This window comes from Carassius carassius, chromosome 43 (genome assembly GCF_963082965.1).
Source record: "Carassius carassius chromosome 43, fCarCar2.1, whole genome shotgun sequence".
NCBI lineage: Eukaryota > Metazoa > Chordata > Actinopteri > Cypriniformes > Cyprinidae > Carassius > Carassius carassius.
In genome coordinates this window covers 16967846-16995629 of record NC_081797.1, presented here as the reverse complement: position 1 = coordinate 16995629, position 27784 = coordinate 16967846, and the positions used below count along the sequence as shown (strand labels likewise).

The 27784-nt window shown below is 36.3% G+C and overlaps 2 protein-coding genes across 3 annotated transcripts in view; both read left to right on the top strand.

The window, feature by feature from the left end:
- LOC132125245 (genetic suppressor element 1-like) overlaps positions 1–11224 on the top strand; it is a 58101-nt gene extending 46877 nt beyond the window's left edge. The window contains exons 10-16 of the mRNA XM_059536551.1: positions 4418–4530; positions 4637–4910; positions 5720–5833; positions 6161–6469; positions 6558–6800; positions 7125–7228; positions 9878–11224. Of these exons, the coding sequence (XP_059392534.1) occupies positions 4418–4530; positions 4637–4910; positions 5720–5833; positions 6161–6469; positions 6558–6800; positions 7125–7228; positions 9878–10015 (1295 nt within the window). The 3' untranslated portion in view covers positions 10016–11224. The remainder of the gene's footprint in view (positions 1–4417; positions 4531–4636; positions 4911–5719; positions 5834–6160; positions 6470–6557; positions 6801–7124; positions 7229–9877) is intronic.
- A 2456-nt stretch (positions 11225–13680) lies between these two features.
- On the top strand, positions 13681–25932 carry LOC132124704 (single Ig IL-1-related receptor-like). 2 transcript variants are annotated; one of them, XM_059535845.1, is made up of 9 exons: positions 13681–13970; positions 18793–18994; positions 20267–20394; positions 20579–20719; positions 20804–20947; positions 21123–21225; positions 23509–23659; positions 23745–23922; positions 25542–25932. In XM_059535845.1, exons 1-9 carry the CDS (start codon positions 13913–13915, stop codon positions 25712–25714), a joined length of 1278 nt encoding a protein of 425 aa, XP_059391828.1. In that variant the 5' UTR covers positions 13681–13912; the 3' UTR covers positions 25715–25932. The 2 variants fall into 2 exon arrangements, with proteins under 2 accessions (XP_059391828.1, XP_059391829.1); XM_059535846.1 differs by lacking the exon at positions 13681–13970 and having other exon boundaries at positions 18805–18983.
- The last annotated feature ends 1852 nt before the right edge of the window (positions 25933–27784 follow it).

The following is a 27784-nucleotide window of genomic DNA, read 5'->3' as shown; positions in this document are numbered from 1 at the left end:
TCATAGAGTTCTGAAGGTGGAGAAAGTATAAATATTTGTTTGTTTATTTCATAGAGTTCTGAAGGTGGAGAAAGTATAAAAGTTTGTTTGTTTGTTTGTTTATTTCATAGAGTTCTGAAGGTGAAGAAAGTATAAAAGTTTGTTTGTTTGTTTATTTCATAGAGTTCTGAAGGTGGAGAAAGTATAAAAGTTTGTTTGTTTGTTTATTTCATAGAGTTCTGAAGGTGGAGAAAGTATAAATGTTTGTTTGTTTATTTCATAGAGTTCTGAAGGTGGAGAAAGTATAAATGTTTGTTTGTTTGTTTATTTCAGAGTTCTGAAGGTGGAGAAAGTATAAAAGTTTGTTTGTTTGTTTATTTCATAGAGTTCTGAAGGTGGAGAAAGTATAAATATTTGTTTGTTTGTTTGTTTATTTCATAGAGTTCTGAAGGTGGAGAAAGTATAAATATTTGTTTGTTTGTTTGTTTGTTTGTTTGTTTATTTAATAGAGTTCTGAAGGTGGAGAAAGTATAAATATTTGTTTGTTTGTTTATTTCATAGAGTTCTGAAGGTGAAGAAAGTATAAAAGTTTGTTTGTTTGTTTATTTCATAGAGTTCTGAAGGTGAAGAAAGTATAAAAGTTTGTTTGTTTGTTTATTTCATAGAGTTCTGAAGGTGAAGAAAGTATAAAAGTTTGTTTGTTTGTTTATTTCATAGAGTTCTGAAGGTGGAGAAAGTATAAATGTTTGTTTGTTTATTTCATAGAGTTCTGAAGGTGGAGAAAGTATAGATGTTTGTTTGTTTGTTTATTTAATAGAGTTCTGAAGGTGGAGAAAGTATAAATGTTTGTTTGTTTGTTTATTTCATAGAGTTCTGAAGGTGAAGAAAGTATAAAAGTTTGTTTGTTTGTTTATTTCATAGAGTTCTGAAGGTGAAGAAAGTATAAAAGTTTGTTTGTTTGTTTATTTCATAGAGTTCTGAAGGTGGAGAAAGTATAAATGTTTGTTTGTTTATTTCATAGAGTTCTGAAGGTGGAGAAAGTATAAATGTTTGTTTGTTTGTTTGTTTATTTCAGAGTTCTGAAGGTGGAGAAAGTATAAAAGTTTGTTTGTTTGTTTATTTCATAGAGTTCTGAAGGTGGAGAAAGTATAAATATTTGTTTGTTTGTTTGTTTATTTCATAGAGTTCTGAAGGTGGAGAAAGTATAAATGTTTGTTTGTTTGTTTGTTTGTTTATTTAATAGAGTTCTGAAGGTGGAGAAAGTATAAATATTTGTTTGTTTGTTTGTTTGTTTATTTCAAAGAGTTCTGAAGGTGGAGAAAGTATAAATGTTTGTTTGTTTGTTTCTTTCATAGAGTTCTGAAGGTGGAGAAAGTATAAATATTTGTTTGTTTGTTTCTTTCATAGAGTTCTGAAGGTGGAGAAAGTATAAATATTTGTTTGTTTGTTTATTTCATAGAGTTCTGAAGGTGGAGAAAGTATAAATATTTGTTTGTTTGTTTGTTTCTTTCATAGAGTTCTGAAGGTGGAGAAAGTATAAATATTTGTTTGTTTGTTTGTTTATTTCATAGAGTTCTGAGGGTGGAGAAAGTATAAAAGTTTGTTTGTTTGTTTATTTGTTTGTTTGTTTATTTCATAGAGTTCTGAAGGTGGAGAAAGTATAAATGTTTGTTTGTTTATTTGTTTATTTCATAGAGTTCTGAAGGTGGAGAAAGTATAAATATTTGTTTGTTTGTTTATTTCATAGAGTTCTGAAGGTGGAGAAAGTATAAATGTTTGTTTGTTTGTTTATTTCATAGAGTTCTGAAGGTGGAGAAAGTATAAATGTTTGTTTGTTTGTTTATTTGTTTATTTCATAGAGTTCTGAAGGTAGAGAAAGTATAAATATTTGTTTGTTTGTTTGTTTATTTCAAAGAGTTCTGGAGGTGGAGAAAGTATAAAAGTTTGTTTGTTTGTTTGTTTATTTTATAGAGTTCTGAAGGTGGAGAAAGTATAAAAGTTTGTTTGTTTATTTCATAGAGTTCTGAAGGTGGAGAAAGTATAAATATTTGTTTGTTTGTTTATTTCATAGAGTTCTGAAGGTGGAGAAAGTATAAAAGTTTGTTTGTTTGTTTATTTCATAGAGTTCTGAAGGTGGAGAAAGTATAAATATTTGTTTGTTTGTTTGTTTATTTCATAGAGTTCTGAAGGTGGAGAAGGTATAAATGTTTGTTTGTTTGTTTATTTCATAGAGTTCTGAAGGTGGAGAAAGTATAAATGTTTGTTTGTTTGTTTATTTGTTTATTTCATAGAGTTCTGAAGGTGGAGAAAGTATAAATGTTTGTTTGTTTGTTTATTTCAAAGAGTTCTGGAGGGGGAGAAAGTATAAATGTTTGTTTGTTTGTTTATTTCATAGAGTTCTGAAGGTGGAGAAAGTATAAATGTTTGTTTGTTTGTTTATTTGTTTATTTCATAGAGTTCTGAAGGTGGAGAAAGTATAAAAGTTTGTTTGTTTGTATATTTTATAGAGTTCTGAAGGTGGAGAAAGTATAAATGTTTGTTTGTTAGTTTATTTCATAGAGTTCTGAAGGTGGAGAAAGTATAAAAGTTTGTTTGTTTGTTTATTTCATAGAGTTCTGAAGGTGGAGAAAGTATAAATGTTTGTTTGTTTATTTCATAGAGTTCTGAAGGTGGAGAAAGTATAAATGTTTGTTTGTTTGTTTGTTTATTTCATAGAGTTCTGAAGGTGGAGAAAGTATAAAAGTTTGTTTGTTTGTTTGTATATTTTATAGAGTTCTGAAGGTGGAGAAAGTATAAATGTTTGTTTGTTTGTTTGTTTATTTCATAGAGTTCTGAAGGTGGAGAAAGTATAAAAGTGTGTTTGTTTGTTTATTTCATAGAGTTCTGAAGGTGGAGAAAGTATAAATGTTTGTTTGTTTGTTTGTTTATTTCATAGAGTTCTGAAGGTGGAGAAAGTATAAATGTTTGTTTGTTTGTTTGTTTATTTCATAGAGTTCTGAAGGTGGAGAAAGTATAAATATTTGTTTGTTTGTTTCATAGAGTTCTGAAGGTGGAGAAAGTATAAATATTTGTTTGTTTGTTTATTTCAAAGAGTTCTGGAGGTGGAGAAAGTATAAATGTTTGTTTGTTTGTTTGTTTATTTCATAGAGTTCTGAAGGTGGAGAAAGTATAAATGTTTGTTTGTTTGTTTATTTGTTTATTTCATAGAGTTCTGAAGGTGGAGAAAGTATAAAAGTTTGTTTGTTTGTATATTTTATAGAGTTCTGAAGGTGGAGAAAGTATAAATGTTTGTTTGTTTGTTTATTTCATAGAGTTCTGAAGGTGGAGAAAGTATAAAAGTTTGTTTGTTTGTTTGTATATATTATAGAGTTCTGAAGGTGGAGAAAGTATAAATGTTTGTTTGTTTGTTTGTTTATTTCATAGAGTTCTGAAGGTGGAGAAAGTATAAAAGTTTGTTTGTTTGTATATTTTTTAGAGTTCTGAAGGTGGAGAAAGTATAAATGTTTGTTTGTTTATTTCATAGAGTTCTAAAGGTGGAGAAAGTATAAAAGTTTGTTTGTTTGTATATTTTATAGAGTTCTGAAGGTGGAGAAAGTATAAATGTTTGTTTGTTTGTTTATTTCATAGAGTTCTGAAGGTGGAGAAAGTATAAATGTTTGTTTGTTTGTTTATTTGTTTATTTCATAGAGTTCTGAAGGTGGAGAAAGTATAAAAGTTTGTTTGTTTGTTTGTATATTTTATAGAGTTCTGAAGGTGGAGAAAGTATAAAAGTTTGTTTGTTTGTATATTTTATAGAGTTCTGAAGGTGGAGAAAGTATAAATGTTTGTTTGTTTGTTTGTTTATTTCATAGAGTTCTGAAGGTGGAGAAAGTATAAAAGTTTGTTTGTTTGTTTGTTTATTTCATAGAGTTCTGAAGGTGGAGAAAGTATAAATGATTGTTTGTTTGTTTCATAGAGTTCTGAAGGTGGAGAAAGTATAAATATTTGTTTGTTTGTTTATTTCAAAGAGTTCTGGAGGTGGAGAAAGTATAAAAGTTTGTTTGTTTGTTTGTTTGTTTATTTCAAAGAGTTCTGAAGGTGGAGAAAGTATAAATATTTGTTTGTTTGTTTGTTTATTTCAAAGAGTTCTGGAGGTGGTGAAAGTATAAATATTTGTTTGTTTGTTTGTTTCAAAGAGTTCTGGAGGTGGAGAAAGTATAAATATTTGGTAATCTAAAGCTGTTGTTATCTAAAGCTTGCACGTAACAACAGTGTTATTAAATGATTAGTTATTTTAAAGATAAGTGAGCGTTAGATGATGGCAAAGGTCATCTAATATAAGGAAATAAGCTGGACAATCAAATATCCAGTACACATCTATATAAATGTGCTATGTACTCAAATGTATTCCTCCATCCATCCGTACCGTGTCTTTCAGCTGTTTTGCAATAATCTTCAGGTTATTACTATGAACTAGACGACTCTTATGATGAGAGCGATGAGGAGGAAGTTCGAGCTCATCTGAGAAGAGTCGCTCAGCAGCCTCCTCTCAAACTGGACGCGTCTGCAGAGGTACAGTCACACCTCTCATCAGTCAACGACCACAGCCGTGTTATACTAGAAACCACATATTTCATAGCACTCTCTCACACTCACTGTGGTTCTCTTCTCTCTACAGAAGACAGATTTTCTGTGTTTGTTTGGACTGACGACGCTCTCGAAGCGCGATGAGCTGCTGGAGATGAAGAGGAGGAAGAGGAGGAGGATGCTGCAGGAGCGAGTCCCTTCCCCCTTAGCCGTGCCGAATAAACGTAAGACTCCATCTCCTCCTCACCCTCCACTCAGCACTCACTTCACCCCGGAGGAGATGGACCGCACGGAGGAGCTGGACGACAAGAAACACTTCCTCAGCATCTTCAGGCTCAGCCATGTCAGTCAGGAAGAAAGACAAAGTACGTACACACACACACACACATCGAATACTGTCACAGTCACACTACCAGTGCGTAAGAGGCTGGAGAACTAGACCTAATAATTATTAAATCTTATAAAATATCAAAATTATTTTAAATAATAAAATATAAAATACATATATTAATCAATACATTTCTTATTATTAAATATAAATATTTGTATAATTATATAATATGTTATGTATAATTAATTAAAATGTTTATGTTAATTTACATATATATATATTTATATATAAAATCTGAATATTTATTTAGCTGTGTTAAAATGTGATTATAAATAAATATACGAAATGTAAATGTGAAATTGTAAATAAAATGCGTGTGTGAATATAATAATTGTTTTATAAAACATCTATATATAGAATTAAACATAAAATAAATATTCTGCAAGATATTGACTGTTATATAAATATTATATTGTATACTTTATATAGTATTAAAAAAATACAAAAATATATAAATACACCCACGCTGAATGTTTATTTACTAATTTAAAGTAAAAAAATTAAATAAAAACATTTACAATTCATGTAAATATAAATAAACACATTTTAATATATATTATATGGTTATAAATTTGAATATTTATAACTTTCAGTATTTTAAGGAACATGCAGGAACTCCTGGGATTACAACTTGAGTAATTTTCTTTATTATTATTAGTTCATTAAAACATATTTCACGAGAATAATTTGAATTATTCCGATTTGTTTTAAAGTCTAAGTGCATTACAATTTGACAGTCACAGTGTGGTCCAATTAATTAGTTCATCTTTTATCTATCATCAGAGAATAAGAAGATCATGGACGTGCTGGAAGCCATCAAACAGAAGACTGTTACTCTGGACACCCTCAGATACGCCACAGATACGCCCTGTTGCAGCCCGGCCGCTGCAGTGACTGGTAAGAACTACACATTCAGATACAGCTTCAGAACAAGAGTCAGGTTTTGCTCTTTAGATCTTTGCAAAGTCCGAGATTCTCACCCGAAATTTTCTCGCGTTAAAAACTAAATACGTCCTCATGTTGTCTCAATCGCATTTACACACTATCCTCGAAACTTTTTTATCCATCATAAAAACAATTTAGACCAGGTTTGATTTTCTGTGTTTTTGCATCTGTAGCAAACATTTTGATAGAAAAGGATGACAAATATGAGAAAACTGAAAATTTTCAGACTCGGTGTGCAAGGACCTTTAGTCCTAATCTCTGCTTTCTCCCATCATACAGCTGTCCCGCATCTCAAACAGTCAGTCAGTAATGTTCACCTTGAACCCCAAAATCACTCGCCCGAAAACCCTCACCTGCCTCTCGACCCGCTGCCACTGGCTCCTCTCCACGCTCAAGGTCAACCCAACCTGACGTCCCCGAGCAGAAGAGGCCCGAGCCTGCAGGACAGCTCTCCGCAGCCCGTCGCCCATCCCAAAGACCCTCCGTCGAAATCCCCCGTCTGGGAGCGAATAAACTCTGAGGAGTTTGCACAGCACTTCCACCAGTCCATGCTGCTGTCCACTCAAACATCCCAGCAGAAACCTAAAGGTGACGATGGCTCCCTCTACAGTCCAATTTTGAGAAATACAACCAGAGACGTTTTGCTTAATGTTTTTTGCATTTGTATCCCAAACAGGTGGAGCGAGAGAGCAGTTTGAGCCTCCTGCGCTTCAACCTCCACGCCTCCAGAGGGCAGTAAACAAACAGAGCAATGGCCACTCCTGCCATATATCAGCCCAACGTGAGTCTCCGGGCGTGAGGAACGACTTCTCAGCCGAGGAGGGTGTCAGTTCGGATGAAGACGAGGAAGAGGAGTCGGTCGCTCCCAGGTGGAGAGGGATTGAATCGATATTTGAGGCGTACGAAGAGTACATGGAGGGTACGTTGATGGACATTATTTGGATAAACAGTCACTTTCATACCAAGCAGTAAAGCAGCAAATTTACCTGGGCAGCTTGAACCTGTTGCAAATCTGTGTTAGGAAACTTTGTGTACTCACACAAAATTGCATGAACTTCTTGATTTCGTCCTTGAAAATGTGCCAGATAATGGTAAGCGCACATTTAGGCTGCTTTGAATTGTCTGTGGTTGTGGAATATTGGCTTTTTGGAGTGTATGTTTGCATTGTGCTGTAAGATTATAGTGTATTGCTCACCTGTCCCTCTCTCTCTCTCTCTCTCTCTCCTGTCTGTCTCTCTTTCAGAGAAAAGTATGGAGCAGCAGGTTCTCCAGAGCGAGTGTAGACGTCTGGAGACGCAGCATTACAATCTCACCCTCACAGGCGAACAGCTCTCTCATAGCATGAGGGTAAGAATATATTCAGGTTGTATTTGCATATTATTTTATTTTCTATTATTTTGTTCTTTTAAAGAATATTATATTTGTATGTTTTATCGTTTATTATGTTTTCACTGAAAAGGTTAGGATATATATATTTCTTGTAAATATTATTCCACAAGTGCTATAAATTTTCCATTGGGCATTGTGCTTAGTGTGTATGCACTGGTTTGAGTGGTTTATGGGTACACAAATTAAAAAATAGATAGATAGATAGATAGATATAGATGGATATGTACATGTTTATATATATATATATATATATAACTTTATTAGATTTATATTTTATGTAAATATTCTACATATTATCATTAGTATATAATTTATACTATTAACATCATTCAGCATCTTTCTGAATATTTGCTCATTTATCAAAAATGTTAAATGCTGTCCAGGGAACTGTGGAAAATAAATAAAAAATGCTTTACTACAAAATTATTTGTCCTCATCATAGTTTTTACGCATATATTAAATGGAACATCTGAAAATAAAGCAAAACAACCGAGAATAAAAAATGGGCAAAATGGTCCTCGTATGACATGTTCGTTATTTACAGCAATATCTGACTTTACAATTAAATCTCAAACTTAGCAAAAGTTGTCATGATTAACGATATATAAAGTTGCATGACTGACTGCGACAAAGTTACTACTGTTTTTAGAACCAATCATAATTAGCTACTCGAAGCTGCAGAACTTTTTTTGGTTTAAAAATTATCCAAAATCTATAGTTGAGCAAGTACATGACCAACCAGTGTTCAAAACTATCGCCTTTAGCCCGATTCACAACGGTTAGCCTATAATATTGTTCTCTAATTTGAGTGGTATGGGTAGGTTTTCGCGGTAAATTCGAGCATGGCACTGCACCATTACGTCACGTCTGTAAACATAAGGAAGTTGTCCCGGCTAGTAAGCTATATATGCAAGTGGTGGATCATTCACACGTTTCAAAGGCTTTTATCGACAATTACATGACATTTATGCAAAGAGTCAGTATTTGCTGTGTTGGCCCTTCTTTTTCAGGACCTCTGCAATTCGACTGGGCATGCTCTCAATCAACTTCTGGGCCAAATCCTGACTGATAGCAACCCATTCTTTCATAATCACTACTTGGAGTTTGTCAGAATTAGTGGGTTTTTGTTTGTCCACCCGCCTCTTGAGGATTGACCACAAGTTCTCAATGGGATTAAGATCTGGGGAGTTTCCAGGCCATGGACTCAAAATTTCAACATTCTGGTCCCCGAGCCACTTAGTTATCACTTTTGCCTTATGGCACGGTGCTCCATCGTGCTGGAAAATGCATTGTTCTTCACCAAACTGTTGTTGGATTGTTGGAAGAAGTTGCTGTTGGAGGGTGTTTTGGTACCATTCTTTATTCATGGCTGTGTTTTTGGGCAGAATTGTGAGTGAGCCCACTCCCTTTGATGAGAAGCAACCCAACACATGAATGGTGTCAGGATGCTTTACTGTTGGCATGACACAGGACTGATGGTAGCACTCACCTTTTCTTCTCCGGACAAGCCTTTTTCCATTTCCCTCCAAACAATCGGAAAGGGGCTTCATCGGAGAATATGACTTTGCCCCAGTCCTCAGCAGTGGCTTCTTTGCTGCCCTTCTTGACACCAGGCCATCTTCCAAAAGTCTTGGCCTCACTGTGCGTGCAGATGCGCTCACACCTGCCTGCTGCCATTCCTGAGCAAGCTCTGCACTGGTGGCACTGCGATCCCGCAGCTGAATCCTCTTTAGGAGACCATCCTGGCGCTTCCTGGACTTTCTTGGACGCCCTGAAGCCTTCTTTACAAGAATTGAACCTCTTTCCTTGAAGTTCTTGATGATCCTATAAATTGTTGATTTAGGTGCAATCTTAGTAGCCACAATATCCTTGCCTGTGAAGCCATTTTTATGCAACGCAATGATGGCTGCACGCGTTTCTTTGCAGGTCACCATGGTTAACAATTTAAAAACAATGATTTCAAGCATCAACCTCCTTTAACATGTCAAATCTGCCATTCTAACTCAATCAGCCTGACATAATGATCTCCAGCCTTGTGCCCTTCAACATTCTCACCTGAGTTAACAAGACGATTACTGAAATGATCTCAGCAGGTCCTTTAATGACAGCAATGAAATGCAGTGGAAAGGTTTTTTTGGGATTAAGTTAATTTTCATGGCAAAGAAGGACTATGCAATTCATCTGATCACTCTTCATAACATTCTGGAGTATATGCAAATTGCTATTATAAAAAATTAAGCAGCAACTTTTCCATTTTCCAATATTTATGTAATTCTCAAAACTTTTGGCATTCATCCACGCTAAACGCACAACCTATGCATGGAAGATAATTGCACAAATAGCTGCAATTGCAGGTTTCAAACGGAGATGGCGACAAAGAGGTAAAACTTACGTACTGCAGCTTTAATTTCTCCAATGATACATTGCATTGTGGTCAAGCAGCGATTCTTGCCTGACATTTGGCTTTGTTGACAATCACAATCACAGCAGCATTAGCTCCCCCTTGTGTCAGCTTTGAAATCTACCAATTGTCTATGCGTTATTTTGTGAACTTTGAGTAAATATTGTATAAACAAGGTATGTTTTACCTCTTTCCCCTATAACTAGGACCTAATGGCTCAGAAGCACAACCTGGCACTGAAGAGAGATCGTATGCAGGCCGAACTGGAGCACATCAAGAAATGTTTGACATTGCCATTATTACACTGGCACAGAGCATACTACAAGAGACCCTCACTGAGGTGACCTGAAGATGGACGACAGCACGAGCCACAGAGATCAACATCTACTGCACGAGTGATGATTTCAGCTTTGGCAGGAGGAGATTCACAAGCTAGTGCAATATCTGACGCCTCACTGTGACTCACTGCAATACAAGTCCAACCACTAGATTCAACAAAACAGGCATTCAACAGCCATCGAAATATCCATTACTTGACTAAATCTGACAGCACGTTTGCCAAGAGCTGCATAAACCCAAGCCAGAGCTAGCCTGGGTATGCACTTAATATTGATCTCTCATATATCTGGTGCAAAACTCTTCTACTGGACCATGAGCTGATGTGGAACGGAGTTTAAATGTTTTCATATTTATACAGTTTTTAAAACAATGTGATCGTGTAAAATACTGTCAAATCACATTTTGTATGTTTTTATTTTAATGATTAAAAAGACTGTAATTTGAAATATAAATATTTTAATGCTTTTTTGCTAGGGGGAAAACGTGTCGATAAGCTACTGCTGGTCAGAAATGTTGGTGAAAGAAAAAATGAAGTGGTTTGAATTTAGTTTTCATTTCAAAATCTTTACTTTATTAATTGTAGAAAGTCATGAAAGTGTTTGTCTAGGACAGTGTTTCGATATGTTTTGTTATTCCCCCTTGTCTCCAGTCAAACCAAAATTGCCATATGCAATATATATTATCCACCAGTACATGGCTATTTGAAAATAGACACTAAAATAAACCGATCCAATGTGGGAACCACTTTATAATAACTTGAATTAATGACAAATGGTATATAATAGTTAACAGACCAGCAGGTAGCATACATTCAAGTATGAAGTCAATCAATCGTGATTCAAGATCAAAATATCTAAATTATTATGCATAAAATAATATAAATAAACTCAAATGAAATAGAATACCCAATGTAGCAAGTGCAATATTGAAATAATGGCAATTATGAAATAACAGTACAATAATCAACTGCATATTTTGTTTATTTTATAAACTGAATTGATTTCTGAATCACTTCTAAGATAATTATGAAATGCCACTAATGGACCTTACGAAATAATATTCTGTTAAACATTAAATGCTTATTTAATACTGTCTGTTATGGATTTATTATAGTAATGAAAGTAATTATAAAAGGTTGCCCAAATGTTTTTATGTATCATTAGGCCAATATGATTTAGTTTTCAGCCTAGCTGCCATGAGAACAGTCATTTTATATCGAATTAAAAACACACATTGTTTTTGCTCTATTATTAATTATAATCTAAAACCGAATACACTTGACATGTTGAATTTTCAAGAACTGTCCAATGCCACAAGTTGAGAAGAGTGTCTCAAGACGTCTGTCTAATCTCCACTTTTTCTTTTTGACTTTTATTGCATATTGTTTGCAACTGTTTGCATTTGATGGTAATGGCAAAAAAAAATGGGGGGGGGGTCTGTAAAATGTTTTAGTTGTCATTTTTAGTGGAATGAAATGTGAGTTAATATATTATTTCTTGAAGGTAGAAATACTTATTTATGGATATTCTGTGTATATGCTGAGAAAAGATAAAAATAATTTCTTGCCATATTTTGTCTGTACAAAAACTCTCAAGGAGTGAGAGTTTTTGTACAGATCTCATGATCTTCAGTTGTTTCTTGACTCTATATGATTTGCAATGCAGCAAAATAAACAACTTGATATCTGCATTATCTCCAGTCTGTATAATGTATATGTTGCATGTATATTTTGACTGTATTTGTGTTTGCTGTTGGCTATAAAGGTTACCAGGCTGTTTTGGGCAGTGTCGGTTCCTCCTGTCCTGCTTCACATTGTTCTGTTGAAGCTTGTACTACAGTTCATCCCCTGCAGCGTTTTTCATCACAATGCATCCTCTGCGTTCCCAGACCTGAAGGCCACCTTCATCTTGTTCAGCAGGTCATGCAGGTCCTTTCTGATCCACAGCTTGGAAACATACTCCGCCTTTGAAGGGAATAATCAGTCTGCACAAGCGTTTGCAGAGATTTCCCCATTAAAGAAAAGTAAATGAACTTCACAAAATCATTTTCTTGAATGTTTGGTCTGGTAAACTACTAGTTCAGCCTAGTAACATTTTCTCACCTTTGTGTCATATCTTGCTTTCTTCCATGATGAAGCACCAAATGTGAATTTATGATGAGTCCTGTTAAAGTATCATAAAAGTGGCACATATGACTATTTAAATATCACAGTTTTTGTAAAAATAAATAAAATTAAATTGTAAAAAAAATTAAACTTTAACAAATTATCACTGAACATCCATCCTAACCTACTTTATGTTGGATGAACAAACGAACGAATCATTCTTTGGACCCGGATCTTTTTTTAAAATCCTGTTCACACGTGATTCATTCAGGAATCAAATTAATCTGAACTGAACTCAATGAACCAACTGCGATTCTTTTTTTTCTTTCTTTCTTTTTTTTACTGAACAGTAAAGACATCAAACCATTAAGACAATACAATTATAAACAAAGACACACTTCAAGAAAGAGAAAAACTGAAGATGCATTCAAAATTAAATGTTGTATAAACAAAAAGGTTTATATTTGTTTCAATTGCTTTTATTGTGACTGAACCAGGCTGATCCGGCTCCCGAGTTCATTCAGATTCCTGCTTCGATAAAAGGATGATATGTCCTCAATTAACTGTACAGCTATCAAAAAACTTTTTATAATTAACAACTTTAAAATTTTAGAATTTACAGTTTCTATAGGCCTATACAAGTGAATGTCAAACCATGTTTTTTCCACAAACTTATGCGATGTAAACGGACTGTTTTCTCTTTAGACTTCCTCATTTCCACACATCTCGATTCTTCATTAGAAGCAGGACGCGCGCTATTTTTAGTTCCTGGGAATGGACGCATACGTCAGACAGGCGTTTTGAACGTTGTGTAGCGTTTCGCAGTTGCACCTATCGTTTCATTTAAAAGATAGCCTAGTTAAAGTTTTTAAAAAACGCTTCTCGACATCCTAGTAGTCCTCTCACAGCGCCCCGTCCAGCCCAGCTGTACTTCACACGACACGAGACCGCGGCTGAGTCCCAATTCGCCTACTTATACTACGACCTAAAAGTATGTACTGTTTTTGTGAGGAAAAAGTACATACTTTTGAGTGTGTAGCAAAAGAGTATGCACGTTCTGGGACACACTTCGATGACGTCATGCAACGTGAACGACAACGTGGTTGCCTAGTTACGCACGCCACAACTGTTAACGTTTCATTCATTCTTGTATGTCCGATAAAATTTTATTTACTATTCCCATCTTTTTTCTCATCGTTTTTTTTCACAATACATTTTACAATTGTGTTCTTCTACCAAGTTGAGGAGTGAAGAAGCAGGGCGGCTTCGTCGTAGAACCAAACACAGGTCGTTTGTGAGGCGGCTGGTTCTGACGTTCATGTGCAATGTGTGTAACAAAGCCATCGCAAAGCTCCTCCCTCCCGCACGCAATGGGTTGTGGGCAATATTAGCACTTAGGTGTGCATTGATCTACACTTCGAATTCTAACCGGAAATAGTAGACCATCCGGGTATCTTTGGAATACTCTTTTCAACATACTACGATTTGGGACGTACTAATTCTAGTTTCGCATACTATTTAGGACGGATAGTATGCGAATTGGGACTCAGCGCGCGTCTATGTGGACGCCTGCGCGCGCACCTGTTCAAAGAAGAGCTCGCTCAGGTGCACTGGACCACGTGACCGTCGCTGTATTTCACAGTACAGTCAGTGATTCTGGGCGACAGACTCGGTTTAACCTTCCGCGTTTACCTGCAGCTGCTCAGAGAGACATGCCACCTCCAACCTCTGTTTGAGTTGGTTAACTTAATGACACGAGCTGTTTCACTCAGATGAAAGGATTTATGAAAGGACTGCGATGTGGCGTTGTCTTTTGATTCTCTATCTGACATCGCTCGCGTTTACTCAGTCTGCGGGTAAGTATCTGTCTGTCTGTCTGTCTGTCTGTCTATCTATCTATCTATCTGTAGTGAATGTGTTTTTATTTTTACGGCTATTGCCTCTGTAAAAAGACACGGTTCATTAAATACATTGACCTATTGTGGGGCATGTTGTCACACTATGGATTAGTTATGACAATGGAATCTGCCATTAAACGGCCTATTATAGTTTTTTTTTTAAGGGAAATTTTAAAGTGAAACGAAAAAAACAACAACAACTGAAATCCTGAAACGGTACAATACAAATGTACAAAAATGTCAAATATTGTAATGAATATTGTTTAAAACGTGACAATTTGCCCTGTTTGAACATTTGAAAACCCCTCTTGTGAACATGGTTCAGCCTTTATGGATAGCAGTCTAGTTTTATTGTTTCACATGTTTACATAACAAATATATGATGATGGCCTGAAGACCCCTTACACTGAAGCTGTTTTTCCAGTTAACATTGTTCATCTCATCCATGCAAGCATTAGTTCTTTACCTTGTTTGTCTACCACCAGGAGTAAACCCTCTCAACCTGTAATGGGAACTCTGCACCTGTTTAGCTCAGCTGCTCCTGTTTAATGATTGAATGAAGTTACTGGCTTTAGTGCAGAACAATGATCTTACTTATTACACACTGACAAGATCTGGTGCACTAATCACTATTCAACTTCAAAGATATTAAAAATACTTGTAATTACCCTTAAACAGTTGTGACTAGTGTTATAACCCATGGGATAGGTTATATAGTAATACTGTAAAATCCTTTCATTCATACAGCATAAAGCATTTGTCAAACCTGTTGTCATAATGATAGACATATCGCTCTTCCGCCTATATTAGCTTTCACATCTTGCCATTTGTGTGTGTGTGTGTGTGTTTATGTAAAGCATCTGCGATAGATCATGTGATTGACCTACATGGGTAAAAGTGGCTGTAAAGTGAGCAATACAGTGTAAACTTGTTCTGGAACAAGAGTATGTTCTGCTTTTGTCTATTTTTGCTTTCATAACATTGAACATTGTTCCTTCTTCTGCCAGTCTTTTCTTGCCTCTAAATCCATGGTATTGACATTATTAGTTTAGCTGACATATTTGTCCAAAGGCATGTACAATACAGTATTTTAATTTATCACTATGTTCTTTGCCTGGGAATTGAATCTTTAACATTACCAGCACTGTGCTCTACCAGTTGAGTTACAGGAAATACATGCTATTGTTTCTTCCTACTTGCTTTGAATACATGCAAATTAAAAGTGAAAGTGAAAGTGAAAGTTAAAGGCACAATATGTAATTTTTCTGCTTTAAAAATAGCAGATATCACTATATCTATGTTATATATTTTTTTTTGTTGTGTACTTACATTATCCCGACAGTTTCCACGAACTTTAAAATCCAGAGAAAATTATAGTTTAATTAGAAGACACGGCACGTTTCTTTATTTCCGTTTTGTCGCCCGTCTATGGCGTCATATAAACTTTGACCCCTCTAGTTTATCGAACTTCCTGCGGAACCGCCAAGTACAAAGGTGAACAGAAGCAAAGACGAGACGAAGAAGAAAAAGTAGTAGCTAGCCTTGATCGAGACTATTATATTTTATATTTATATTGTTTATATTAGTATTTATACCTCAATCAATAACTTAGTTATGGATCATGATTATGCTTTGCCTGCACGTTCTGTGAAGCGCAAACGTACGAGTGAAATAAATGACCTGAGAAAGTTTTGGGACAAGAGAACAAACAAGACACGGGTAAATATTGGAGTTGCATTTCCAAGATAGAGAGAGCTTCGTGACAAGCTGAAACTACAGAGAGATGCTTGCATTCTAATAAACAGGTATGCACCCATTCAGCTAACTGTATCTATCCGTATATTTTGTGAAACGATGATGTCTTGTGTAAAACGCAGACCGACTAGCTCTCATGAAGAGTATAATGTACATCTACATGTGTTCTATATCTAGCTGGATAAAGTAGCTTCAAATGCAGTTCACTATCTTGTTCGATATCATAGTATAAACGTAGCCTAATTATAATTATTAACGAAAGGCAACCGTGTTTTTTTTTTTAACATATATTACTACTAGCTAAATGGAATATTGATTTGATAGGGGTCTGATAATTCATATATCTCTCCGTTCGAAAAGACGTGATTGTCAAAATACTAGGCTGCTGCTGCTGTAGGTGAAGGGATACCGCTGACAGACCAGGCTCTTGTCTTCATGACAACAATATCTATACTTCATGTTGAACATAAATATAAAGCCTACTGATAAAGGACACCGTCAACAGTATTGACGGCAAAATAGACGATGTTTGACAGGTGCAATATTTGAAAATCGATAATTATTTATTTATTTTTTAAATTACATTTGTATCTGAATTTATGTCAACCTATAGACTTTCAAACATCAAAATGTCATGAATTAATATGTATTTGTGTACAAAATTACATATAAACATATTTTCCTATTATATTTTGCCTGGAAACGCTTCAAACACGCGTGCGTGTCGCGTGAAAAATAGGCGCCGGTTCTATTTCTAGCATGCACACATTTTCCGCGCGGCTCGAGCCGCGCCTGAGACACGCGTCTCACGCAGGCAGTCTGCAAGCTCTAACCCAGGGATCCTCAAATCTCGACCTCGAGATCCACTTTACTGCAGAGTTTAGTTCTAACCCTAATCAACCACACCTGAGCATGCTAATCAATGCCAGTCGGTGTCTTCAGGATCATTAGAAAATCACAGGCAGGTGACTTTCATCAGGGTTGGAGCTAAACTCGGCAGTGCATTGGACCTCCAGGGTAAGATTTGAGGAACCCTGCTCTAACCTATTAACATGGGAGCCGAATTAAAAACTGTCACGCCACGCAGCTGAGATGCTTGCGCCACGCATCCAGTGTGTCGCCGGCCTCAGTTAAAATGAGTGAGGAATGTGGGGAGCGACAGAGCGCGTGTTCCAATGAACAACAACTCCCATGAGCCTACGCTCTTTCCCGACGTCATCAAAGTACGTCTCATGTTATTGTTTTGATTGAGTGACCCCTGGTGGCCAAAAATTCCATACTGCACGTTTAAGTTCTCTACTTTCAGTTTCATGCTTGGATACTTTAAATATATCTGGATATCAAATATATTTCAGCTTTAAGAACTGGTTGTAGGTGGAAACATTTTATAATGGATATACAGTTCATCTACATCCTAGATTGCCCACTAAAACAGTTTTATTTGATTCCTCAGCCTGAAAAACATGACTTTACACAAATGCTGGGCTGGGATATTGCAAGCACACTCTACATACTTAACCTGCTAAACCAAGTATACTAGAAAATTGGGATTCAGCACCGATAATCTTATGACCGATAACAGATACATTTACACTATTTTGTCTAACTGAATTTAAAGTAAAACACATAAACGAAAAAAAAAAAAAAAGTTCATCACAGGATAAGACACAGTCGATTAGATTATAGATAATGGACCTTTTTTGTCCGCGAAATTTCTGTAATGTGATTGCACATGTTTTTAAATTATTTTAAAGCTATAAATTAAAGTTAAAATTAAAACTTCAATTGAACAGTTGATGACTGCAAAGGTATTCTAAATGCCAAGTGCGTATACCTGATATTGACCAATACTGATAAATAAATAAACATAAATAAATTACCCGATTACTGATAACATACTAGATATTGTAAATCCCTTCTACTAAACCTGAGGACCGGTGGCATTTTTAATGTAAAGTAAAGCCCAAAGAGTAGAGTAAAGCCCAAGATATACTTCAGTTTTAACGCAAATGCTTAGCGTATACATAACGCTAAACGCATTTCAAACTGTACTTGTGGTTTAATAAAATAGTAGTAAATATATGTTTAATAGTGTCGACACATGCACTGAATAGTTTCCTTGTTCAGTGTTTGCGTTATACACAGATGTCTATTTTTGTTGTATCTCCAGTAGTTTGTTGTTGTTTGGCCTCTTCATTTTCTTTTTCGACTGTGAAAAAATGGCTTGGACAAGTGTCGCTATCTTGTGGTCAGATTTATTACAGACAAAAAATTCAAAGCGCTGTCACTGGATTCGTTATTAAATCGCTCATTAGGGAGGGGCTGGGCTATTTCTTTCCTCACTTCCCTTTCCAAGGCATTTCCTGGAAAGGTGTTTTCTATCACATCACATCTGTCTTACCTCAAATCCTCAGAGATCATGTGTACCTTGCACTGCAGACGAAGTGATTCTCAAAGGTCAAACTGACTGTCCTGACATGATTAACTTGTGTATGAACAATACAAGCAGTCCTAAAGTTTGTTGGATTTATGGACCTACTTCCAAACTCTGCCCATATTGGAGTTTCCCAACCATGTTCCCGGGAATCTACATGTACAATATTTATGTTGGCAGTGATTTCTATTAATGGATTCCTTGATGGACATGTCACCAGCCGAGCTTTCATAATGAATGACGATTAAATGAACTTTTTATGAACTCCTTTCCAATTTATAGCATAAAATACCATATCCATGTTGGCAGATGTATGGTAATCTAAATATGAGAACATGGGAATATGAAGCAGTGCTGATGAGAAACAGCCTCACCTGTGGATCAGAATAGAGTTTCACTCATCTCTCCTGAGATTAGACTCAAGCAAGGTTATGCCAAATAAAGAAGTCATTGTTTTTAGCTGAGCGCCATTCATGTGTGCACATCTACCTGTATAAAGAATCTAGCAGTTTACTTGGCACAAAGTGAAGTTTTATCCATTGTAACACACTGATACTCACTTATTTCTTGTTTTCCCCTCTCAAAACAAAGATCCGCCTTGTAGCAGCGTTCCAGAGTTCAAGCATGATCAAACTCAGTCAGTTTCGGTGATGCTTGGACACAGCGTGGTCCTCACCTGCACAGCATCCATAGGTTTAAACCACACCGATTCAGACTGCAAAGACCATCTGGAGTGGATAAAAGATGGCATACCGCTTACCAACCTCACCTACTCTAAAAATGTTAAAGACTGGTGGGTATATGACGCAGGGTCAAATACAGAATATAGGCATTGTATATGTATCGGTTATTAAAATATTGAAGTGGAAACTTATCAAAGAGATTTTGTAACTTTAGTTTGAAATTAATCACTGGCTGTGTTCTAAATACTAGCGTACTGCATACTGTGCAGTAAACAATGGCAGCCTGTGCATCAGAGAATAAAAAAAATGCAAAATTAAAAAAGGTAATTGCGACTTTTTTTTAGTTTATATGTTACAAATACTTTTTTGCAATACTGAGAATTACAAGATATGAACAGAATTGCAAGACATAAACTAGCATTTGTAAGAAAAAGTTGCAATTATCTTTTCATTTTTATTGTTTTCGCAATTTTATTTTATTTCTGAATTGCGAGGCAAACTCAGAATTCATGAAAAAGATTTGCGATTTCATCATGCAGTTTCGAGTAAAAAGTTTGAATATTAAGATACAAAGTCAGAATTGTGAGTTGTGAAGTCAGGATTCAGTTAATACCTCGCAATGTAAAATTTTTGAGAGTAAAAAGTTTACATTTCAAAACTCTGAGTTTATTATATATAGAAAAAAAATTCTTAGAATCGTTATAAACGAAGTCTGAATTGTAATATATAAAATTAAGAACTGTGATGAAAAAAGTTCTTGTGAGATTTTTCTCATTTATTTCAGCAGAAGTCACCCATTTTTGTTGGACATAAAAAATGGCTTGTTTTAAATTAATTTTTAACAAAATATTCTGTCAAGGCCGTTTAATTAAATAATCAGTGTTCCCACTTTATATTAGGTTGTCTTAACTACTATGTTCTTACATTTAAAAAAAAAACACTTATTGTGTTCATATTGTAGTTTGCTGCTATTGAGGTGGGATATGGGTAAAGTTAAGGACAGGTTTGGTGGTATGGGTAGGTTTAAGGGTGGGTTAAGGTGTAAGGGATAGGTCAACAGTGTAATTACAGATGTAATTACAGAAATTCATTACAGATGCAATTATATGTAGATATTTTTTAAGTCAAGCAGATTGCATTGTGGCAGATACTGTATGCACCTCACAGTCTACACTTGTTGTATATAGCGTATTTTGGCATTGTACATCATCAGTTTTCTCTGAATGCATACAATTTGCATACTCCCTGTGTACTACACTCACAGTAGTATGCTAGTACACTATTTTGAACACAGCCGAGCTTTATTTCAGAGCACAAATTAACTAGTTTAAGTCAAATATTGTTCAGTATTCCTCACTCTAATAAATGTAAACACTTGACAGGTATCCTGATGAGGGTCACATCATTAAGAGCAGTGTATTAACACTAACCCTGACAGATCAGGCTGATTTTGGTGTGTATTTCTGTGTGGTAAGGAACAACACCGCGCAATTCAACGTAAAGGAGTACAGTAAGAAACAAATTATTTACTTTAGTCTTATAATATTGCCTACTTCAGTATTATACGATGCATTCTCATATTCTTCATCCATTTATACTTTCAAATGCTCTAAAATTTTAATATAAACTGTGAAATATATTCCAATTCTTTCTGTGTACTTGATTCTAAGGGTTATCCTATCTTTTATGCACAGAATCGCCAAGTCGCACCGGGTCAGTGGTGGCGTCAGTAGTCCTGCTGCTTGTGCTCGCTCTGGCAGCGGTGGTCTATTCCAAGTGCAGACTCAACTTTAAACTGTGGTACAGGAACATTTACGGAGAGTATGAGCTCAATGGTTCGTTTGCATTCTATATGTTAAAGCCCTTTATCATCTGTGATTACATATTGCATTTCATGATGATTTTTTGCTGTTTCTCAGATGGCAAAATATATGACGCCTACATCTCATATGTCAGCAATGAGAATGACAGGAAATTTGTCAACTTTATCCTGAAACCTCATTTGGAGAGCAAGTACAGTCATAAACTGCTGCTCAACGACACAAACATCCTTCCTGGAGCCGGTAAATCTCACGAATGAAATCTTATATGTAATCTATTAAGTAAACAGTGTATATAATATGCATGCATAAAGATATATATATTAAGTTAGACGAGCTTGTATTAGAGTTTAAAAAGAAATAAACCTGTAGAAATTTTTAAAACAGATGATTTATATTATGTGTGTGTCATGCTCAGAGCCGTCTGCAGAGCTGCTGATGAACATTAGTCGCTGTCGCCGGCTGATTGTTGTTCTCTCTCAGTCGTACCTGGAGCAGGAGTGGTGCACAACCAACTTCAGGTAACATACAGTGTATTTGCATTAATTTGCATTGTTTATACTGTCTCCCACTCAACCCTGCTTATATACACTCACCGGCCACTTTATTAGGTACACAATTGTACTCAATTGCTTGGTAACAGAAATTGCTAATCAGCCAATTACATGGCAGCAACTCAATGCATTTAGGCATCTAGATGTGGTGAAGACGACTTGCTGAAGTTTAAACCAGGCATCAGAATGGGGAAGAAAGGGGATTTAAGTGTCTTTGAACGTGGAATGGCTGTTGGTGCCAGACGGATGGTCAGAGTATTTCAAAAACTGCTGATCTACTGGGATTTTCACACACAACCATCTCTAGGGTTTACGGAGAATGGTCTGAAGAAGAGAAATATCCAGTGAGCAGCAGTTATGTGGACGAAAATGCCTTGTTGATGTCAGAGGTCAGAGGAGAATGGGCAGACTGGTTAGAGATGATAGAAAGGCAACAGTAACTCACATAACCACTCGTTACAAGAAAGGTAAGCAGAATACCATCTCTGAACACAGAACAAATCAAACCCTGAAGCAGATGAGCTACAGCAGCAGAAGAGCACACCGTGTGCCGCTCATGTCAGATAAGAACAGGAAACAGAGGCTACAATTCACACAGGGTCACCACAATTGGACAATAGAAGATTGGAGAACTGTTGCCTGGTCTAGATTTCTGCTGTGACATTCAGATGGTAGGGGCAGAATTTGTAATAAAGTACATGAAAGCATGGATCCATCCTGCCTTGTCTCAACGGTTCAGGCTGCTGGTGGTGTAATGGTGTGAGGGATATTATCTTGGAACACTTTGGGCCCCTTAGTGCCAATTGAGCATTGTTTAAACGCCACAGCCTACCTGAGTATCGTTTCTGACCATGTCCATCCCTTTATGACTAGAGTGTTCATTAATAACTCACCCTCATGTCGTTCCAAACCCGTGAGACCTCCGTTTATCTTTGGAACACAGTTTAAGATATTTTAGATTTAGTCCGAGAGCTCTCAGTCCCTCCATTGAAGCTGTGTGTACGGTCTACTGTCCATGTCCAGAAAGGTAAGAAAAACATCATCAAAGTATTCCATGTGACATCAGAGGGTCAGTTAGAATTTTTTGAAGCATCAAAAATACATTTTGGTCCAAAAATAGCAAAAACAACGACTTTATTCAGCACTGTCTTCTATTCCGGGTCTGTTGTGGATGCATTCACGACGCTGCATTGACGCTGCGGACGTGTTTTCTGGTGCGTTCAATAACAAAGATTACACGTCAGCAGCGTCAATGCAGTGTTGTGAATGCGCTTCTGAAACCTGTGATAGATTTATTGCAGGATTCCTTTTTGATTAATTTATTTAAAAAACAAACTAGTAAATAACATTGAAATTCATCCTTTTTCATTTCCTTTTTTACTTTTTAAATTAATAAATATATTATTGTATTATTTATTTTATAAATATCTCATTTGTTCATGATTATTGTGTTGTAGCGTAAAGAAATATATTTATGTGATGAAAATCATTATGAAACTGTAACGTATGACAGACACAGGATGTAAACGCAAGGCGTATTTATTGACAAACGGCAAGAAGGTCAGGATAATGAGCACGATCACAGGAGACACAGGCGGGCGGACACAAGGCTGATGGTCAGATGACGCAGGGACTTCGGTGGACAACTGGTGGTGGTGCTCGATCCAGTGACGATCCCTTGAATCCCGGTGAGTGAGGAATCCACGTGAAGTAGCTGTAATCCAGTGTTGCGTGACAATCCAGGAACGAACGACGAAGACAGGAAGACTAGGCAGGAACAAGGACACGGGAACAGCACGGGAGAACACCGGGGAGAAAACAACGATCTGACAACATGAAACACCAGTTACTGAACTTATATAGGGACAAACAATTGAAACCAGCTGGCGCTGCTGATCATCGCTGATCAGTGACCACGCCCACACACACACACACACAACAGCACGCTAGACGAAAGAGAGAGAGTGAATTCATGAACCGTGACAGAAACAAGCTTTTAACCAAATATAAAAACTTTCTCTGTCTCTGTAACAACTTTTCGTTTCTGTTGATTTAATCAAAGCCATGTGGGCTGGAATAATAATATTAACCAATAATAATGACCTAACATGTTCTCACACTCTTATAATCAAATCAAACTTGTTTTAGTATTTACATTATTATTACATGTTGTTATTATAATAACATCAGACCATTTCAAAAGAGTAAGAAACATATGAGCTTTAACGTTAGATGCTGTTTCATGTTCAGACAGGGTTTGTGGCACTTGATGGAGCTGTCGAGGAAGCCCATCTTCATCATATTTCAGTCGCAGCTGAAGGAAATGAGCCAGGATGTCAGTCACCAGCTGAGACAACACCAGCCCCGAATCACGACCCTCACCTGGGGAGCACACTCCATGGTCAGACCCTCACAGTGCTCAATACATCTGAGAGATTTAGATTAAGGGTTAAACAAGCCTAAACATTCTCATTCCCTTCCCACAGACCCCTTCTTCAGGCTTCTGGAAGGAGCTGGCACTGGCGTTGCCGCACAAGTTGACATTTCACAGTGAATCTGCTGGCGATCCGCAGACTCTGCTGCAGGGTGATAAAGATCCCATGCTCACGCAGCAGCTTGATTACCTGGACTGCAGACCGGACCCCGATCCCGCAGGAGATCTGGGTATGAAATGTGCTTCTTCAGTTTATCTTCATTCAGTTTCATTCCAACAGTGACATTTGATCTGGATCACGCTTCCTTTAAAGGGATAGTTCACCCAAAAATGAAAATTCTTTCATTAATTACTCCCCTTCATGTTCCTGACCTGTAAGACCTCTTAATTCATCTTCGGAACTCAAATTAAGACATTTTTGATGAAATCCGAGAGCTTTCTGGCCTTCTATAGACAACAATGCAACTGACAAGTTCAAGACCCAGAAAGGTAGCAAGGACTTCATTAAAATAGTCCATGTGACATCAGTGGTTCAACCTTAATGTTATGAAGCTACGAGAATACTTTTTGTGTGCAAAGAAAACAAAACAGTAGTGCAAATAGCCCGCCTTGTTAGCAGAAGCTATTTACACTAACTCCGCCCACCAAAGTGTGATTGGGCTAGTCAACACTACAAAGGACGGCCACTGAACGTCAGCTTCAGTGACATAGCTGGTAAAGCACGAGACATAGTCTTTTTGCTGAGATCGAGATGGGTTCAAACCCGCCTTTTTAACTAACTTTTTTTCTCCCTTTTCAAATCTTATATCACTTCGGAAAGGCAATTACTTTCAATAAAAATGAAGGAAATAATCAAAAAGGTGAAAATGAAGTATCGTGTAGGGTTAGTGTAGCATCCATATAAAAATTTGAAAAAAAAAATTTACATTGAAAACATTATTATATTCTGTTTGGTTATGTACTACAATACAAAGGGGCAAATAATTGCCACTATTTGCAGTAAGTTTTATATGTTACTGGAATAATACCACCATCATGTGGTTGATAACACCATGCAGCCACAACAAGCACTTCTCATGGACACCATGTTTTGAATGGGGAAAAATGCAACCCTCAATATGGCCGCACAATCGCAGGAAGCCCCGCCTTCTGAATGAAAGAGCCAGTCGCTAATCTGTAAAGATATCATATATTGTAAAGATATTTTAATCACTCGTCAGAAAGTTAAGAAAATTACAGTATTTTTTTTGTGTTTTAATGCATTAGTTTACCTCTCGGAAATCTGGCCAGTAGTTGTATTTTATGAAACGGGTTATAGTTAATGTTTAGTTTTAGATTATAGGCAGTTATGCTACACTTGCAGTTAGATAACATGAGAAACAGCTTAATAGTTATCATAACTGGATGCTATATGTCATATTTTTACATTTTTAGTCTTTCTGCAATCTTTCTCTCCCTGTAGGAAGTTGAATGAGTTCAGTGAAGACTGCCCATTAAGGAATACAAGAAAGAGTTTCCCCGAATGCAGTTGGTTGTCTTGTTTTTTAATCCTCTCAGGCTCAAATTAAGTTTTAGTAACTTTAGTAAAGTTTTTTTTTAAGTTTTTAGTATTTTAGTATCATATTTTATGTATCTGGAGTAATAAGGTTTTTAGTTTTTAACTGTTGCAAATCAGCAACGCCTACCTTGAGAGGGTTAAAACGTTATTTAATATTTTTATTGGGTTAAATTCCGTATTTGCTGACATTTTTATATTGTCTTCTTACATGCCGCTAAAATTTACACACTGCACCTGTAAGTAATTTAAATAACTGTATAATTGTAAATATAAAATGTGTTTCTTTCACAGGTTTGCGTTTGCCCATCTACAAGACCCTTTCCTCCAGAGCCCCGGTACTTCCTGCAGGTCCAGGTGTGACGGCTGAACCCAAACCCCCAGACATAGACGTGTCTGACCTCGGCTCGAGGGACTACGCCGCACGCACTGATTTTTACTGTCTGGTCTCTGAGGATGATATCTGAGACACACTCCTGTTCTTTTTTGCACTTTTAAGTCACTTTTAGCTCAATGATTTCTTGTTACTGTCACTGTTTTCTTTGCTGTTGTTTATCTACACCTGTATGATTATGCATGCACAATTCTGTATGCTTTTATGCAAAATGTTTTATAAAATTTTATATACAGTCATAAGGATATTGGTTCTGTATATATTTTAATAAAGTTTTGGGGTCCATGTAAATGTGTTCCAGTCTGTTTCTCTACTACATAGTTGTAGTAGTTAATACTGTACGGTAATTATAGTACCAGTACTAGAGTAAATACGGTAAGGGGGATGGTGACTTTCCCCGGAACTTATCTGTTCAGTGAAGTACTACGAAGTAAACAGCACTCACCTTGGCTCTGTCTCTGCGTGTGTTATTGTTCCTCTGCAAATATTACAATAGTATGCAGAAATCAGTGTGTTCATAGTATTCATAAAGGCTTTAACACTGATGTGGAAAAAAAAGTTTCATATTCGAAAAAGAATTATGTGGCCATCAGTAACATTGAAAAGACAAATAAGGGATCATGTGATAATTATCAACTGTATCTAAATTATGTACGACCTTCATCTGGATGGCAAAGTGGCTTTACTGTGTTGAAGGAGCCAATCCCACCCATTCCCGGCTACAGTTTTACCCATACTTTTATATTTCATCACTGTATGGAAAGGTGTTCTACAATTTTGTGAAAAATGTACTTTGGATTTTAAATTATAGCAGACCAAAGAGGGAACGTTAGATATGTCCATTGTCCAACATAAATATGAGACTGCAGTTACAGCCGGCTCATTGTTTGAATTAAAAGGGATAGTTCATCAAAAAAAAAAAATTCTGTCATTAATTACTCACCCTCATGTCTTTCCAAAGCTGTGAGACCTTCATTCATCTTCAGAACACAAGTTAAGTTATTTCTGATGAAATCCGAGAGCTCTCTGACCCTCCTATAAACAACAAAGATCCTTACACGATCAAGACTCAGAAACGTAGCATGGAGATTGTTAAGAGATTCAATTCAAGTTTATTTGTATAGCGCTTTTTACAATACAAATCGTTACAAAGCAACTTTACAGAAAATTAAGTTTCTACAATATTTAGTAGTAGCTTATAAGTGGAGACTGTCAGTTTGTGCGCGTATGACAGGATTTTCCAGAAAAAATTAATACAAGACATAGTCAGCCAGACGATGAACATTATTAACAGCAATTATTATATGATGCAGTCACACTTGTAGCAATATTTGTTAGTTCTGTTTGTTGATTCAAGGTTAGGATCATCTGGGGTCCTCTGAGGGTCAGCATCATCTTTTCTCAGGTGTTCTGGATCCAGACTGGAGCTTGTGTAAATCCCGTGGCAAAACATAGAAACAAATAGAGACATCATTAGCAAAGCCATTAGCAAAGCTGCTGTTCCAACAAAGTAAAATTAATTAGTTTAACCCAAGCTGAAGAATAAGAATGCACATTTGATCAGATGCAACTACACTCACAATTTAAGAGATACATTATTCGAATGCTTGGCAAAAGAGATACGTTTTTAATCTAGATTTAAACAGAGAGAGTGTGTCTGAACCCCGAACATTATCAGGAAGGCTATTCCAGAGTTTGGGAGCCAAATGTGAAAAAGCTCTACCTCCTTTAGTGGACTTTGCTATCCTAGGAACTACCAAAAGTCCAACTACCAAACTTGGTATAAGGCTAGTTAGGTACGCAGGAGATAAACCATTTAGGGCCTTATAGGTAAGTAATGATAATTTGTAACTGATACGGAACCTAGGTAGCCAGTGCAGAAACTGTAAAATTGGGGTAATATGATCATATTTTCTTTACCTGGTAAGGACTCTAGCCGCTGCATTTTGGACTACCTGTAGCTTGTTTATTGAAGAAGCAGGACAACCACCTAGAAGTGCATTACAATAGTCCAGTCTAGAGGTCATGAAAGCATGAACTAGCTTTTCTGCATCAGAAACAGATAAGATGTTTCGTAGCTTGGCAATGTTTCTAAGATGAAAGAATGCAGTTTTTGTAACATGGGAAATATGATTTTCAAAAG